We start from the raw sequence: 17,376 nt of genomic DNA on the forward strand, positions 1-17,376 counted from the left end.
CAATATTTAATTAATTTATAATCAATTTTAATTGATTTAATAATAGCACAAGCACTTTAGTATCTATATTTAAGTTATTAGCTAACTTGCACATACTAGTGACTAAATTAAATTAGGAAGGTTTAAATCACTTGAGACTGCTGAGCGAGTTTTGAAGCTAGTGGGGTACTTTTTCTTCAATTTTTAAATTCTGAGAAATGTGTTTTGTCTGAATGGTGAAAGTAGCTTATTGCCAACTTAAAATAGGTGACAAAAACATGTTTTTACTTAATATTTGCAATATTTTACTTAAGTAAAAATATCTTAAAGGGGAAGTAAAGCCTTATCAGCAATTTTTGTTTTTGTTTCAGCACATGTGCACAGGCCCGGTTCCCTGCCTGTTCCTAAACTTCAGAGAGGTTTTGGTGGTAACACATGAGTTATACTATAGCCTTTAAAACAGTCAAGGAATCTCTTCTCAGAAAAAAATGTCATACAAAAGACAAAACCTGAAAACTGCCTTTTCAAAAGACAGATATACAAAAAAAGCTAATTGTAATTTATGACTGTGTCTGGAAATCTCTACATAGAATTATTTTTGAATTTAACATGTGTAACTATTGTGAAGTTGTATTCTTATGTATAGGGCTCTTTCCAGCATTAGCAATATTTATTAAGCATAATGCACTCTGGTGATTGCACTTTATTTAAAATTCACATATACAAAACATAGAACAAAGCTGAAAAAGAAAAGATCACAAAATGCTAAAGAAGAAAAAACGAGAAAAGGAAAAATAGAGTTGCAAAAGAACATATAAAGATTCCACTAAAAATATCCATACAAAGTGGGTTTTGTAAATAGCACATTACTTACACAGCTTAGTATGCCTTGGTCATTACACTACTACTCAGGTAAGTGCACTGTCCTGAGGTGAGGCCAGTTGCAAAAAATATTAAAAATATTTTAGTTAAACAACAGGTTAACCAAATTTCTCAAAACCATATCCATTTCTAGGCATGATGGCTTAGTGCAACCAATCTAACTCTGACCATAGTTTATAGAGGGATTTGTAAATTAGTAGTATAAGGCTAGTTACTAGGCTGTGTGAAAAATATACAGACTGTGCAACTTTAACAACCCCATAATATATGCCTGTTCTTAGTGGTAATCAACAATACAGTGAACCAATGACCTGTTTTTGATAGCAATTTTGTTTCTATTTATTTATATGAAGCGCTTGTGCTATTTATTTTTAGGAAACTTTGTTCATGACATAATTCGACTGATCCATTATAAATTCAGTTAAATATGAACAAAAGAGCCGACATCTCTTCTAACCTTAACAACTCCATAAAAGTAAATAGCAGCAGAGGAGAGATTGTGGCCTTTTACATACAACATTGCAAATGTTTTTTTTTTTTTTTTCAAATTAGAGCAATGGTGTGTGTATGTAACCTTCTTATTGTATTGTCACCAAATAGACCAGAACCATCTTCACATATACTGCTGCTTACATATTTCTGTTTTGCCTTCTCCCAACATCTCTGGTTGGATTTATTTATGTCCTGCTTGGTCACAGAAGCAGGAAAAGTGCTGAACAAAACTTGGGCTCTGAATTTATTCTTTGAAGTCAAGGAATTGCTGAAGTTTCTTCTGATGCTCGGATGACACAGGAACAGCACTGTTGGAAAATGTAAAATATACTTAATCCCCTTTAATGCAGACAGAAAAAGCTATGCCATAACTCAACTCATCTTGAGTTAGTGCTTTACAGACACCATGTAGAGATACAAGCGGCAGTTACTTACTGTAAGTGTTCTCCAAAGGTTGTGGTCATCCTGTAGATTGCGGTTTTCAGAGCAGCTCGGAGTGAAAACCTCAGTGTCTTGTAGGAACAATCCAGTAAACTACCAGGGTTTCTGGCTGGCTTGCTGGATGCATGGGGTAATTTAAAATGCTTTTCCACAGCCTGGAAGCATAATTTATAGACTGATTTTACAGTGTGTGTGGAAAATTCTATTAGGCAGTGACCTACTGGAGATCCCAGAGTGATCACATACCAGATTAACTATATGTACACATGCTGAGAACAGAATAAAGGGTGACAAGACCATTTTCCAATAATTATTATCCCACATTTGAATGATTTTTTTTGTATCAGAATCAAATGTGCAGAAGCCTTATGTAGTCTCTCTCCCTACTGTTATTTTTTGACACTGGAGAAATGCATACTTTTGATTTCCCTTGCCTATATATGTATTATCCCTTAAATGACCATGCAGACACTGCCTTATGCATGCCACTGTAAAGTCTAATTTAAACTTAAGTTAAAGGACAAGGAAAGTCTAAAATAGAATAAGGCTAGAAATGCTGTATTTTGTATACTTAATATAAACATGAACTTACTGCACCACATGCCTAATCAAATGATTTATGCTTTCAAAGTTGGCCACAGGGGGTCACCATCTTGTAACTTTGTTAAACATCTTTGCCTGACCCTGACCGTGTGGTCTGGGCTGCTTAGGGATCGTCATAAACAAAGCTGCTTGATTTCTGCATGGCTGGTAAGTAAGGCGAGGGCTCCCCCTGCTGTTCATAAGTATGATTGTTTCCCGGCTCTGCAGTTAGGAACCATCTGACAATTCCTATCCACAGCAGTAAATGAAGGGAGAATTTCACAGTCAGGTTTCTTATAAAAACGGTACACATTTTTTAATTAAATTATATTGGAGATAGGTTTCTTTTTCATTAAAGAAAGTGAAAATGGGATTTTATTTGTTTGCCTTTCCTTGTCCTTTAAGCAGAATTTTGCTTCTGTAGCTACTGCCATACATGTCCCATAATTCAGGCCTCTTGAATATTGTAATGTAATTTAGTGTAATTTAGTGGCAACTAAATTGGCAACCCATAACATTTTTAAACAGCTGACCAGTAACTACCCGTTGATTGACTGCTATGGGTTACTAAAGTATTTGCAGACTTTGCATATTTTATTACATTACACCCTAAAAGTACTAAAATATTTTCATAACAATGATCAAATGGCCTTGACAAACTTTTATTCTAAAGATGATAGGATGTAAACTTTTGAATTAATTTAAGATCCAAGCCTGCTCTAGTTACTAGACTCTAGACTTTATTCTTTATGTTGGCGGCTACCTGTAAGTCACCTGTGACCTTATACCTAGAAAAGTGAAGACCTGTTTAGACAATAAAATAGTAATCTATTTGCATTCTTTGCCTCTGATCTTCTCACCTCTTGCAAGGTAAAGAAAGTTGCAAGTATATTGGAAAGGGAAGTCTGTACTACTCCCATTCTATCTTCTGAGAAAGATGCAGCCACAAGGTGAGATAATGCTGAAATAGAAAAGCAACATGATTAACTACTAATGACAACAACAATACAGCAAGTACAAAGCATACTCGGAAAGTCCATTGGAAAGCTTATAGCACCTACAGAGCCATGAACAAATGTTATTACTTGCAACTCACCTTCCAGTGCCCAAATATGGATCTGTGCATCAGCAAATACATCCTGACTAGAAGCCTCTGGATGCTATTAAGTAAACCAATAAACTTGGTTATACATGTATAGCTTAAATTGCAAAGAATAATTTCCCTACAACATCTGAACTCAGTTATGCATTTCTACTTAATGTCAAATAAAGTTATATTTCAACATGCACATAGGTTTGCGGGTAAAAATATTACATTAAAATGGGTAGATCTTCATTAAATTAACTAGTATAATGTGTACCTTGATATTCTGAGACAAATTACAACTGGTCTTCGTTTTTTAAATTGTTTGTATTTTTTTATAATTATTTACCGGTAGTTATTTGTTCAGCAACTCTCTAGTTTGGGATTTCAGCAACTATTTGGTTGCTCGTTTTCAGTTTACCCTAACAATCAGCAGTGGTGTGAATGAAAAACTTGAAGCTGAATAGTAGAGGGCTTGAATAGAGAGATACACTATATAGTGAATTGTGTGTCTTCTCCTTCTGAGGACACTCAGAAGGAAATAGGAGGAGGCAGGGTGTGAAGCCCAGAGCAGGAGTATATTTAACAAGTTAGTGTCCATTCTCCAGCTGCAGGATCTTCATCTCCATGGTGCCTGTGTCCCCCAATTAGGCAAGAGAAACATGGATTTTATAAGTTACCGAGGAGTTCCACGACCATATAAAAATGTTTTTATACAGGCCCTTTACAACAGGGGGTACTTTGTTTATGGTAATACACAAGTTTCAGTGAGTCATGTGAAAGAAATGGCAACACTAAGCTCTGATTATAACCGAAAAATATAACCGCAAATCCCATGTTGTTTATTGTTATACTGTAACACTATAAATAGTTCAGAGCACTAACAATGTACAGTCAACATTTAATACTTCATGCGCCAACAGTAAACATTAAAAATGACCCATGTACATAGTGGTGCCTACAGTATTGATTCCTCCATGAGACCCATCTAGGTACATTTGTAACTACTACTATAAATTCCTCCTAAACACAAACCACTATTAATGTTCAATATGCTTACCTTACTAAACAGGTAAATAAGGAGACCTCTCTTTGACAAGAAGTTTTTGATCTAGGTGAAAAACAGTGGATGTAAAAATGCTTTTGAATATGGAAAGTTACCACCTAAGTAAAAGCTGCTGCTGATGAGATTTTATAATTACAACAGTTCTCTTTATAAAAGGTTTATACTAGACCCAAAACACAAATAAATAAACATGATATATAATAAATCCCCAAATGCACTTACTTGATCAAGCTTGTGCTGAAAACACATATAGAGAATTCCCTGCTTTGCACCATTACATGCAGGGCTAAGTGTTACCGGGGAAAGAGAGGAAACCTCAGAGCCATTTCTCTGAACACCTGAAAAGATACAGTACAAATATATGCCATACTTCTCTAAATACGCAGAAGAGAAAATATAAAATGTCAGTTTATAGTAATATATATAGATTTCTTAGTAAAAGTAGAATGATGCTGCTTACAGCTGTTTTAATAAACAAATCTCACCAGAATCTGAAGTCCACAGCTTTGCACCCCTTCTCATGACGTGGGGACTTTGGACAGAGCCATGCCATGGAGAATTTGGGTCCAGGGATTCAGACACTCGTTTGACTCCAGGGGTTGTAAATGGGCTTCCAGTGTCCAATGAGGATTTTAGAGAGGTAGTCTTTAGTAGAGAGGGGATACCTGCTCTAGGAATTATATTTAAGTTCTGAGTTTGCTCAGCAGAGTCTTCAATAAGAGATGCACCTAAAACCACAACAAATTACTGACAACTACCTAAAGGAAGAAGTTATATTAGCATTTTAATACATAAGGTTATATGGTAGTACAGCATACAAAAGGCCAAAAGCCAATCCACACTCATTATATACAGTGAAAACTTAGTTGGGCAAAAAGGTATGTTTGATAGAATGCAATGTTGTATATCAAATCATCATATTTATACAAAAATACCATAATATAGCTGTTAACTAACACGTTTTGAAGCAGACATTTTGGTAATAGTGAAAATAGTTCTTGGATTGATTTTTCCATTATAATATAGATGTGAATTGGCTTTTGGACTTTTAGATGAAGGGACTACCTGGGGTTCCAGACTTCAACAATCACAATTACTGTACTAAGAGTTTTGTAGCCTAAAGTACCTGAGCTGCTCGAGGACTTCCTAGTCTGCTTAGGGGAGGATGGAACTCTGATCCGTCCATTACTTGCAGCAGCTTCCTGATGAGCAACTAATCTGGATGTCAAGCTGCTCAGTAAATTCAAACATTCTTTGGAGATTGCGATCCAGTTGTGGGGATGCCCACCTATTTAGGGATGATGAAAAGAAAGAGAAGATAGCAAAAACAATCACATGTAGAAAAATGTGCATACCCCACTGCCACATTATCTTAAGTCTGTATATCAGTATTATACCTGGCTGGCTCAGGCTAAACACTTCCTGTCTTCTAGATGGTGAATACTGAGACAGCAACACAAGATCTTGCATGGCCAAATACTAAAGACAATAAAAAAAATAAATCTACACATATATATTTTACTGCACAAGAGTATTACAAATGTAAAAAAAATATACATTTTTTTTTTTTTGCTTCGTACCTTTACGAGAGGAAGTGTGTTACTATTCAAAATGAAAGGAAGGCATTTTTCTGCTTCCTCTGTAAAGGAGGTCTGTACAGGGAAGATACGAGCCTGAAAGAAGATAGTTAAGTGTTATGATCACTGGTCACCAATACCTTCTAATGATACAAAATCAGGTACTACAAGTGCCCTGTGTCCATAACAGAGATTATATGTCTAGTGATACTACAGATGCCTTATTAAAGGGTTTATTTATATATTTTACTCATTATATCGTAACAGATGCAATTTAGAGATATATTTTATTTACGTGTCAAATTTGCCCCTGTTGCAAAATATAACAATATTATTACTCATTGAGGAGTTTCATGACCATATAAAATGTTTTCATACAGGATATAGAACTCATAGGCAAATTCTAAAACCCTCATTTTTCAGCAGAGCATACTTTTTTTTTTATAATATTTAATTGTCAGAGAGTCATACGACTAAATTTCAGGGATAATGACATCACTAAGCACCATTTATATAAATAAAATTCACATGTAATTCATGCCCCCAAAGTTATGGTGAGATTGTGCATCCCCAGAAAGCACTCATTGTCACTGTTCATTTCTGGGGAAGGAGTGGGAAATAGTTCCAACTTTTGATTAGGCATTCAGTGCCTAGAAATGTACATGTGCTTCAGTAATTTCCCGGCAGTCTTGAAAACATTTGATGATGCATTACTGACCTCTGTTGTATAAATTCTGAAGAGAATCCAGATCATGTACCAAGTGGCAAGCAGAAAAGTGGCAGACAACCATGTCTGGTAAAATAATGAAACATTCAGAAGTCCCCTTAGTGTGTCAAGTGAGGGTTGCTGCCTGCATAGAAGTGAAACAATTCTCAAGTGAATCTTACTGTAACATTCTGAAAAGTTTAGAACAGATACAGCAAAAACAATACAGGCATGGGACCTGTTATCTAGAATACTTGGGACCTATGGAAAAATATTTACCTGTCCATGTGAAGGTTTAGTGACGTTTGTATCCATGTTCGTGGAATGTTGCCTAAAAACAAAAATCTGAATCATTAAGGTCTTCATAGTATATACTTGAAAGTGCGAAAGAATAACTTTTTAATTGAGTATTTTACCTTTAAATAACTTCCTAGCAATTTTTCACTTATTCTTCATAGTTTGTAATTATTTACCTTCCTCTTCTCCCTATTTCCAGCAATTAAACGGGGGTCTCTGTGCCCAATTAGCATAAAAACACTATTGCTCTGAAAATTGCGTTATTGCTTTATTACTTTTCTTTTTATTCTTCTTTCAGTCTCGCATTCAAACAACTGATCGCTTGTTAGGGTCGAACAGAATACACTGTCGCAATGAAGCAGGTAGGGAGGAGACACCTGCAACAATGTATAGGTTTACTGCTACTACAAACATTTATTGCTACTACTGGCTTGAGTTAATAGTGTACTATTGGAGTAGGCCCCTAGAGGGCAGTACAGCTTTAAGATGTTTTTAAACTTGTAACATGTGTCGGCCATACTTTGGAACGGAGATGCTTGTTGGTGGGTTTTTTTTTGTGATAAATTGGAGTATTGGGTTATGTACACTGTGAACACTAGCACCTGGGGAAGGATCATCCTGATCCGAAACATGTAGTGCAATTCAATAAAGGATCACGTGATTGAAAAGCATTGGTTCTACAGAGTGATATATTGTGACTTAGAGCAGACCCCTGCAACCTGATTAATAATGACCAATTGCAAATGGTCTCTTACTTGTACATGTAATTGCTAATAGAAGCAGAGACATTAAGGAGTGATTTTCGGATGTCCACCCATAATTCCTTATGTGAGCTTAAGAACTTTCATTTCTGATTTTAAGGCAGTGCTGTGTGTAGCATGAGGCATATGAATACCTTCTGTTTTCAGATGGAGTTATAATGCATTATACTGCATTGTGATGTGCTCTTTGGCTCCTATTAGCCCTTCTCACCCTAACCAGGTTGGTTTCTCTGCTAAGCAGCATGTATTCTCTACACAACTGATTCCTGAAACAATACAGCTGAAACCAGATGATTAAAAGGCAGAGAACAGCAAGGGATTAAAAAAAAAAAAACCATTTCATTCCAATTATATTTACCACAATAATTAATAAAAAACACTGAAAATGTTAAAGGAGGAGGAACGGTCTTTTTACTTGGGGGTGCAAAAAGTTAGGCAGCCCCAAGTGATCACATTTACTTACATGAAACCCCTGGGCTGGTGCCCCTACTAGGAGAAAACTGCACCGGCCTGGGATTCTTCCAGCGAGCAACACGGATCTTCTTCTGGCTTCATCTATCTTCAAATTTCCCGAGGCAGACACATGCGCAGTAGAACGAAAGAGACAACTTTTCACACTATTGCGCAGCCACTATAAAAAAGAAGCCAAAAGACAATCGTTCTGTGGTGCTCGCTGGAAGAATCCTGGGCCGGAGCAGTTCTCTCCTAATAAGTGCACCGGGGTTTAAGGTAAGTACATGCCTAACTTTTTGGCAGGCCCAAGTAAAAAGACCTTTCCTTCTCCTTTAAGTTACCGTAAACTGGAACGTTGCATAGGATTACACAATCTTTCATAATACAAAAAATAAAATGTTTTTGGTGGAGAACCCCTTCCATAGTCTTTCCCTATGCAAACAGAAACAACTTTTATATTTTCAACTTTTTGCTTTTTAAATTAGGGAAATCATTATCTAAACCTAACATTACTACACATTATAAGTTGCTTTTGGGCACAATTTCAAACTTTATTTGCCAATTACAATGTCCCCTTAATTGCTAAAATATATATATATATATTTTAACTGCTGTTACAAAAAACACAAGACGTACCAAGGAAATAGTAGAGAACGGCGTAGTTGCGAATGAAATACAGAGCCTGTAAACCGCTCTGTTTAATAATAAGTGGTAGACATCTTCTAAATTGCAGGTACTTGTATTGCTTAAAAAAACAAAATTAAAAAGCTTATATTAATATTCAGTAAACATATACAATTTCAATAACTCTGTATAGCCACAACGTACTCTGAATCTAAAAATATCTAATCTATTAATTATACATTTTACAGGATTGTCACAGTTAAGTTATTGTCAGATTTCCCTGTACTTAGAACATTACACTGACTCTAAAAAGGAGAAAGCCAGATTGAATAAAAACACGTGACACAGAAAAACTAAAATAGCGATCAACTGCACATTAAAAACAAATTGCATAATACACTTGAACAATCTTGAGAAAATTACAATGTTCTGACTTTTTTTTCCATAAACTTTGGAAAGCAAAATGGATTTGCTTACCTGTATAGATGGGAAGGACAAGAAGTTCATGTTGTGAACAAAATACTGGAGGCTGTAACTATAGCCAAAGAAAGCACCACACAACAATTGAAAGAGGTGGCTCTCATTGAGGCAAAGAAAAGTTCTGTCTGCTTCATCTTCACTAAAGCAACATAAAAAACAGAATAGGAAGAAAAAGACAAAATATTGTTAATGTTAATTTAAATATTACAAAGCACAAGATGTTTTCTTATTTTTTACAGAGTAAAAAGTGAATCAGTCAAAAATAAAGAATTGTAACTGTAAAAGTGCAACAAACAGCATATTTTCAGATAGTACGCATACCGAAACTACAAAAACACAGAATTAAATGAAAACTATTATATTATTATAACCTATTAACAAATTTTTGTCTAGTTTTAGAATATCAGCTCACCTTTGTAGTGAAGTGCAGGAAACAACTAGAAGTTGATATTTCCCTTTACTCATGACAGCACAGCACCAGGAGGCCAGCACCCCCATGACAACATGAGCTAAAGAGTGCAGGATACGATGTGGAAGAAGAATGTTTCCAATGAGGGCCAGCCGAGAACAAGGAATAGAAGGCACCACTGAAAAACAGTAAGCGTGGTCATATTGTGATATTGGTCATATTTAATGGGGCTGCATAGGTTTGTACACAAAATACATACAACTGAAAATGTATTCTGTATTATTATTATTTAAAAAGCATCCTTGGTTTTACATGGTCTATTCCTTTCCTCACAGTTTCCAGCTGAGTTAAACGATACCCTCTCCATTCCCCATTTTAAGACCTTTATACGCAATTTTTTTTCTGTGCACTGGTAATTCATTTAACCAACTCTTCATATTCTCAGAACTGCTTACAAGATCCAGGACACTAGAAGTTAAACTAGTATAAATCCATCTTTTGCCCTATTTAGCTCAACTAAAAATTTTTTTTTTATTAAATTAAAACAGTCAAAAAGTATGTTCAGCACAAATTACTAAACATATGTTGAACAATGGGATATCATGCCCCTTTAAAATACTGTACCAATCCAAATACTTTCCTTTCACCTTTCAAGTTGAACTATTTACACATCTTATAGTTCTCTGATGTAAATTATCACTAGTGAAGGTGCTTTGCTGAGTAACAAAGCCAACTGCCCCTCATGCTCTAAAAAAAACACACTATCCTGCTCCCTCTAGTAGTAAATATGTTGACTTTTAGCAAAAATTTTTAAACTTTCTAAAGTAAATGGCATACTACATACAGGGCATACATAGCAATTTGATTCTAATACCATTAATTCATAACTACAGCACAACAGAATTTGCCTTTTTACCCATATGAAAAATACATGTTGTGGTTCTTTGTCAGTACACGACTATACTAGAACGGTTTGTCCTATACTAACCTTGAAATTTATATTGTTAAATATCTGCAAGCTTTTTCCGATTTATTACTACGCAAGGCATGTATACCAGTATCTTATAGGGGTGGTTCACCTATCAGTTAAGTTTTAGTATGTTAGAAAATATCCTATTCCTATGAACCTTTCAATTGGTCTTCACTGTTTATTTTTAATAGTTTTTAAATTATTTGCCTCTCTCTTCTGACTTTTTCCAGCCAAAAAACTATTGCTCTGTGATATAGATCCAAATGTTTAAAATTGATTTAATTTTCTCTGTAATAATAAAACAGTAGTTTTAGCCAAACTAAGATATAATTAGTCTTTATTGGGAGCAAATTTTTTTTTAATCCGTTCCTTGGAGACAATTATACAGGGGAATATTAGATAAAAACCTGTCAACAGATGCCCAAAGCCTGCCATATCCTGCATAGAAAACTGGCCAGATATGGGATGAGTGTGACGTAGTTGTTCATCTTAAATATATTACAATAAATGGACAAACAATCCCTGTTTTGTTTAAAGGGTAAGGCATTTTTAGTAGCTTAAGGCACAAAATGTTTCAATGTCCTTAATATATTGATAATGGGCTGAGTGCAGAGGACTCTTTCATAGAAAACTGCACATAGATAGCTAGAATCTCAGCTGCCATAAAGCAGGGCAAGACTGCTGTGAATAATTAAACTGTGCAGTGATAGTATCAGTATGATGACATAACACAGTTATGACAAGTGTCCCAAATGGGATAAATAAATCTGCATTAAAATGTATCCAAACAGGATTTTCATAAAGATCTATACCACACCATAATATTACTATTATTAATCTGCTGAACTATAACTATTTACAGCAGCATGAGCTTGGGCTATTCCATGTGGGATCGTGCTGTGAAGCTAGATTTATGCTGGCAGATTAGAACAGATTGCAAAATTGAACTCCAAACTTTTTTAACAGCAAAGGAGTCTGTGATGTTTAGGAGCAGTGTGTTGACACATATCATTCTGGGCTGTATGTGGCATCACAGAGTGGGGAGTGCTTTGAAACAGAGATCTGTAGGACACAAGACTGCTTGTAATTTGTTATTACACAGGCGCAAATGAAGAATTATTTCACAAAAGTAATCTAAAAACACTTTTTCTAACATATAAGGCAACATTCACATGATTAATAGACAGCAAACTCACACAGTGCAGATTTCAAAATGTACATTATTTATTTATATATATGTATTTTTTTCATGTCAGTATAACTTTAAGTAGCAGGAAGTAGTTGTTCTTACCTGCCCTTTCTCTGTACAGTTGGGGGGGCAAGGGGGGAAATGCAGAACAGCAGCAGAAAATTCCATCCCTCCCTTCATCAGCAGAATTAATGGGGCGTTTCAAAAGCACTGCAAACTTGCTAATGTTTTCCCCTTCAGTTTCCGGCTCACTTCTGCTGCACGCCCTCTAGTGGTAGAAAATTTTAGTGCGGGTCCTGCTAAATTAAATTTCTGCACGCGCTGCACACATGCGGGGGACTCTCTTTATCTGAGCGCAATGGCCCTGTGCACCAGAGCACACTGTCCGTGCGGCCCAATTACCATACAGAGGCAGCAGCCCAACGGGCATTTGCCCGTATTCACAAATGGCCAGTCTGGGCCTGACCTGCACCCTGACTAACCCACAAAATGCTGCCATTGTAGGACCTGCATTGTACTGGCATTGTCTTGCTTTGTATGCTACTTCTGTGCTAAATTCTGGTTCAAAGACAGGGAATCTTTGGGAGCAGTGGAGAAGTGTATTTCGCCAGTCTGACCCGCAACCAACCCTAACTTGCAATGGTTGGCCAAATATCATCAAGAACCCTCCCAACTGGTGTTCAACCCACGGGTCACTGGTCAACCTGCACATCACTAATTCCAGTCTCTCACTCAAGCCATGTCCTGGCTGCTAGGATAAATAAGACAATAGCAACAAGACAGTTGTTGAAATACCAAACTGGAAAGCTGCTGAACAAAAAGCCAAATAACTGAAAAAAACATACAAAATAAAAAATAAAGACCAAATGCAAAGAATACCAATGTCTACATCATACTAAAAGTTATTTTAAAGTTGAAAAAATTGAGTTGAAGTTCTAATGCAAAACACTATTGTCCAGCTCACCTGTGTAATACTCCATAAGGAAAGTACATTGCAGTCCCAAGATGGTAGATATCAGTAAGAGACAGAAGATTGTGTAACTGCTGGTAAGATCACTGATGGAATCTGCATAACACAGAAAGAAGTCACAGGTCAATGAGTAAAAAAAACAAAAAAACATACAAAACAGAAAAAGTACACAAATTCCATCACAGATGCAAATCTAATGGCTTCACAGAATACCTAAAAACAATACAGTCAGAAAAAACTAGGGATGCACCGAATCCAGGATTCGGCCAAGATTCTATCTTTATCTGCAGGATTCGGATGTAGCCGTGTCCAAGTACCTAATTAAACCGAATCCAAAAAATCAAGTGACTTTTCATCAGCAAGTGAAAAATGTTACTTTTTTTGTGCAATGTACATAATTCTAAGCAACTTTGCGATATACACTTGCTACAATTTTTTAAGTTATTTGTGTATGTTATGCTATTGAAAGTAGTGTTTGTCTGTACATTTCCATTCTCTGCCATTGATGGCTCAGACTGTTGATACAATGTAAGACAAGACAGCTGATTAACAGACCTCTCTTTACTGGGGAACGAAGACTTTTGCAACATTGTTTATAAAGTAACAATAATTTACACAAATGCTGCTTTCAGTAGCATTTAAGAGTACTTTAAAAGCACTGAATTTTAGTAATCAATGTATAATGGAACGTTGCTTAGAACTATGATTTCTTTTATAAGGCAATTTTTTATTTTGGGGTTGACATGCCCTTTACACATTAATAGCTATGAAGGAAGATACAGCCAGTCAGTTTTAGACAGATCAAGAGGTTATTACCATACTAAAACAGGATAAACTGTTGCCAAAATGTCAGAAGCATGGAATTGTCAAGAATGTCAACGTATTATGTATCTACTATACATTTCAGCGCATATTACACCTTTAGGCTGGTGGCACACGTTGCGATTCGGGGGACATTAGACACCTCGTGAGGCAACGTCTGAAAAAAAGCACTACGTATGCCATGCCGCCAGCAATTCAAACTCGTCAGCGGAAAGGCATTTGGGGAGATTAGTAGCTCGAAAAAGAGGAGATTTGTCGCTGGGCAACTAATCTCCCCCGAATCTTACTAACAGCCTTAGAGTGTTTTGTTCCACTAACATATGTTAAAACCAGACAAATCCTTCCAGAGCAAAGCACAACTCGTCACTCCTGTGAACATGTTTCAGAGGCCGATAGAGACACACCTTTTCAGACAAAACCTGGCATTGCACATGATGATGTTAGACAACTACTCACCCCTTAAAATAATATCACATACAAATAGATGTCACGCTGACTTTGCTTCCAATGGCGATTCCGAACATGGCCATGTCAGAAAATTACATTTTAGAAGGGGTGTCTGGATACTTTTGGCCTTATAGTGTATGCCAGTATCAGGAGCCTCTGAGGAAGTGAGAATTCTCACGAAACATGTTAGGCCGGAAGTTTTAATATTTAATGTCAGTCTGGATACTCATTTGATGTAATAAAGTATAATGGAATTTTCTGAGCCCGTTTTGTTACTCGAAAAAGTTTTCCAGCACACAGAGCTCCGTGAACTGATCCTCCAGGGGATCGTAGTTTGCATGCAGCAACCACGAAGAGAAAGCGAGATTGTGTGTAAGTGGAACAAGAAGCAGCAGACTGTATTGTGAGCAGGAGCGCCCGACGTATGGGAGCCTGTTCGCTTATATGATCGGAAGGATCCTGTAAGTACAATCTTTAGCAGGGATCTGATCATTATTACCACAGTACTACACATAGTGTCTCTATTTGTATATTTGAGGAAGCGGAGGAGGGGTGGATGTGAGCAAGTTATTGATGTACTGAGACACAACGTAACTGATCCGATAAACTTTGGTGATATTATTCTTAGGAGGAGCACACTCATTCTATTACTTATATATGCCAGCATCAAAGCTTCAGTGAAAATAGAGATACTCTGGACCGTATGGGAGGTGATATTGAAAAATAAAGGGATTTGGTACCGCATGAGAGGGAACATGCAATAGATCAAAAGTTTCTTCCGTGGGGGAAGCACATAGGAAAATACAATGCAATAGAGCCTAGAACTCCCACATGAACATATACTCGATAGAAAAATCTAAATAAAATGCTAGAAATTTTTGGTGTTTCTGTTGCTATAAAATAAGTCTGTAAACGCAATATTTTTATGTGTGCGATACTTATTTTGGATACTTACCAGTAAGCCACTGTATGGGATGTAAAATGTGTATGTGACTAAGGACAAGAAAGACGGCACAAGCCACAGGTAGAAGTATCACTGACCAAGCAAGGCTGGAGGCCACTCTCCATCTGAGAACCTGCATAAGAAAGAGTGCAGAACATTTCATTAACAACTGATTCTCACTCCAGTTTTTGAGTCGATTTAGTGATATAAGTTACAAACTTGTGCTCAGAAATGCCCTATAATCATTAACAGGAAATGACACTATTTAACTTGTTGACGAACTTGACGTGGAGGCGCTGTCATACAATAGCTTAGCAGTGAGACTGAGTCTGAACTATTGGCATTTCCTAAAGTTTGTATAACACTCCGCACACGCAGGAGAATAGAAAGTGCTCGTGCTGTGATTCAAGGTAATCTAATTTATTCAGGGTACCTGTCTCTCTCCGAGCATGGTCATGTCGCTGCCGCTTCTCCCATTCAAAATCCCTGCGCGACAAAAGAGAGCAAGGACCCAGCTAAAGGCTGTCCTTTCATTGCCTGACAGAAACGCGCACGGAAGAGTTTCATGAGGCTGTCTTTGGCTTGCCTGTTTGAAATTACTGCGGCTCTTGGGATACGTTTCCCAGCCAGTGCTGTTAGTGTGAGAAGTGTTGAACATAGTCAGCGGGAAATGCTTAATGTAATCGAATGTATAAACTATTAAATGACCGGACTGAAATAATTAACAATAAGTTAAAAAATTTTCAGTTTAATTTACGGAGGTATATGACGGATGCGTGTCCGTTTGGCAAAAGCTCTCCAATTCCATCACACGTGGCCTTAGCTACGCTTTTACGCGATGCATTATGGGCACTCTTGCTCCTAAGATGTAACTTGGCTTCCCTAACGTATAGTTAGTAATTGTGAAGACCACTAGTATTTCTCATGAGTAGGTCCTCGGCAGTTCCTAAATGTGACCTCTAGGTATGCGCTAGAACAGGGGTGTCCAAACTTTTGGCTCACCGGGCCACATTGGAAAAAGAAAAATTGTCTGGGGCCACACATGAAATACACAAACACGTTTGATTTGTAAAAGTAACGGAAATACACAGAAAAGAACTACGTCAGTTGGATAACCAGATGGAGCTATACACTGGAATATGGGACACCTGGATATTAAATAGACTTATTATTATAATATTATTACTAACTGGGCAATGGGCAGAGTCCCTCCTCCTCCTATATCCTTTGCGACATGACGTTTCCTCTGAAATCAAGCAGGGCCGCATTCATATGCATCCTGGGCCGCATGTGGCCCTCGGCCGCAGTTTGGACACCCCTGCGCTAGAATTTGGGGAACCTGTTTGTTTATGCATGGAGCTGTTTTTATTTTTGTTTCTGGCCAATAATACAGGACAAACTTAAATACTAATATACTCATCTCAACATGGCTTAGTTACTATCAAGGGCAGTTAATCTCTTATGATTACAGATAGAAAAAAAAAGCTAATTAATCAAAAATATTTTTTTTTTCTAAATTAGCATTGCTGTATTTCAGAGCTTTCTGGATAACTGATTTCTGTATAATAGATCTAGGGTTGCCACCCGGCCGGTATTTTACAGCCCTAGCCAGTAAAACACCTGCCAAGGCCGGGGCCGGTTGCAGTTGCCGGTAATTTGTAATACCCTTTAAAAAAAAGCCCTTGGCCTGCCCCCATTTGCGCACAATTTACCTTTTTTTGCAGTGTTCTTGACATCGCCGCGATGTTGCACTGGCCCATTTTGCGTCACGCTGCGTAGCCCCGCCCCTTTTTGCATCATGGACCACCTTTATTTTTTTCAGTAAAGGTGGCACCCCTAAATAGATCTCATACCCGTAATTAAAGGATTGGGTTTACTCATCAAGCAGAATATAGCTAGAGATAGGGTTGCCACCTGTAGGGTTTTGTACTGGGCATCAACACTTTAAAACATTGCAAAAACTGTATAGAAATCCAGCCAGTTGGCTACCTCTGATGTCATCATGCCTGCATCACTGCCCAACCCCCCAATGCTATCTGCCCTGCCCCAGTGTTCGGGTTTAGCCATCAGCAAAGGTGGCAACCCTAGTTGATCCCAATGTTATTAATAGGGAAAAAATATAAATATATAGGAAGGCTGGTATTTTTTTCCAGAAAAGGTGGCAACTAGGGTTGCCACCTTTTCTGAAAAATAAATACCAGC

At 37.1% G+C, this 17,376-nt stretch overlaps 1 protein-coding gene across 4 annotated transcripts; it reads right to left on the minus strand.

The window, feature by feature from the left end:
* Positions 1–667: 667 nt before the first annotated feature.
* Positions 668–15,758, minus strand: ndc1.L (NDC1 transmembrane nucleoporin L homeolog). Of its 4 annotated transcripts, none has more exons than XM_018258452.2 (18): positions 15,608–15,758; positions 15,187–15,307; positions 12,957–13,058; positions 9,837–10,011; positions 9,422–9,563; positions 8,957–9,065; positions 7,089–7,140; positions 6,822–6,954; positions 6,107–6,199; positions 5,924–6,005; positions 5,653–5,814; positions 5,012–5,254; positions 4,749–4,864; positions 4,521–4,571; positions 3,473–3,536; positions 3,237–3,337; positions 1,789–1,949; positions 668–1,661 (listed from the first exon to the last, which is right to left on the minus strand). In XM_018258452.2, the coding sequence occupies exons 1-18, from the start codon at positions 15,629–15,631 to the stop codon at positions 1,598–1,600; spliced, it is 1,995 nt and encodes a 664-aa protein (XP_018113941.1). In that variant the 5' UTR covers positions 15,632–15,758; the 3' UTR covers positions 668–1,597. The 4 variants fall into 4 exon arrangements, 3 of the variants coding, with proteins under 3 accessions (XP_018113941.1, XP_041446408.1, XP_041446409.1); XM_041590474.1 differs by lacking the exon at positions 15,608–15,758 and adding an exon at positions 15,394–15,526; XM_041590475.1 differs by lacking the exons at positions 12,957–13,058; positions 15,187–15,307; positions 15,608–15,758 and adding an exon at positions 12,095–12,766.
* Between the last annotated feature and the right edge of the window lie 1,618 nt (positions 15,759–17,376).

This window comes from Xenopus laevis, chromosome 4L (assembly GCF_017654675.1).
Source record: "Xenopus laevis strain J_2021 chromosome 4L, Xenopus_laevis_v10.1, whole genome shotgun sequence".
Classification (NCBI taxonomy): domain Eukaryota; kingdom Metazoa; phylum Chordata; class Amphibia; order Anura; family Pipidae; genus Xenopus; species Xenopus laevis.

Excerpts from the sequence above, each read along its gene's own strand:
- ndc1.L (XM_018258452.2), bottom strand. The coding sequence starts at position 15,631 with ATGACCATGCTCGGAGAGAGACAG. Across the intron at positions 9,564-9,836 it reads TCCTGCACTTCACTACAAAG|TGAAGATGAAGCAGACAGAA; the intron begins GTGAGCTGATAT and ends ATGTTGCTTTAG. Across the intron at positions 5,255-5,652 it reads GAAGTCCTCGAGCAGCTCAG|GTGCATCTCTTATTGAAGAC; the intron begins GTACTTTAGGCT and ends TTGTGGTTTTAG.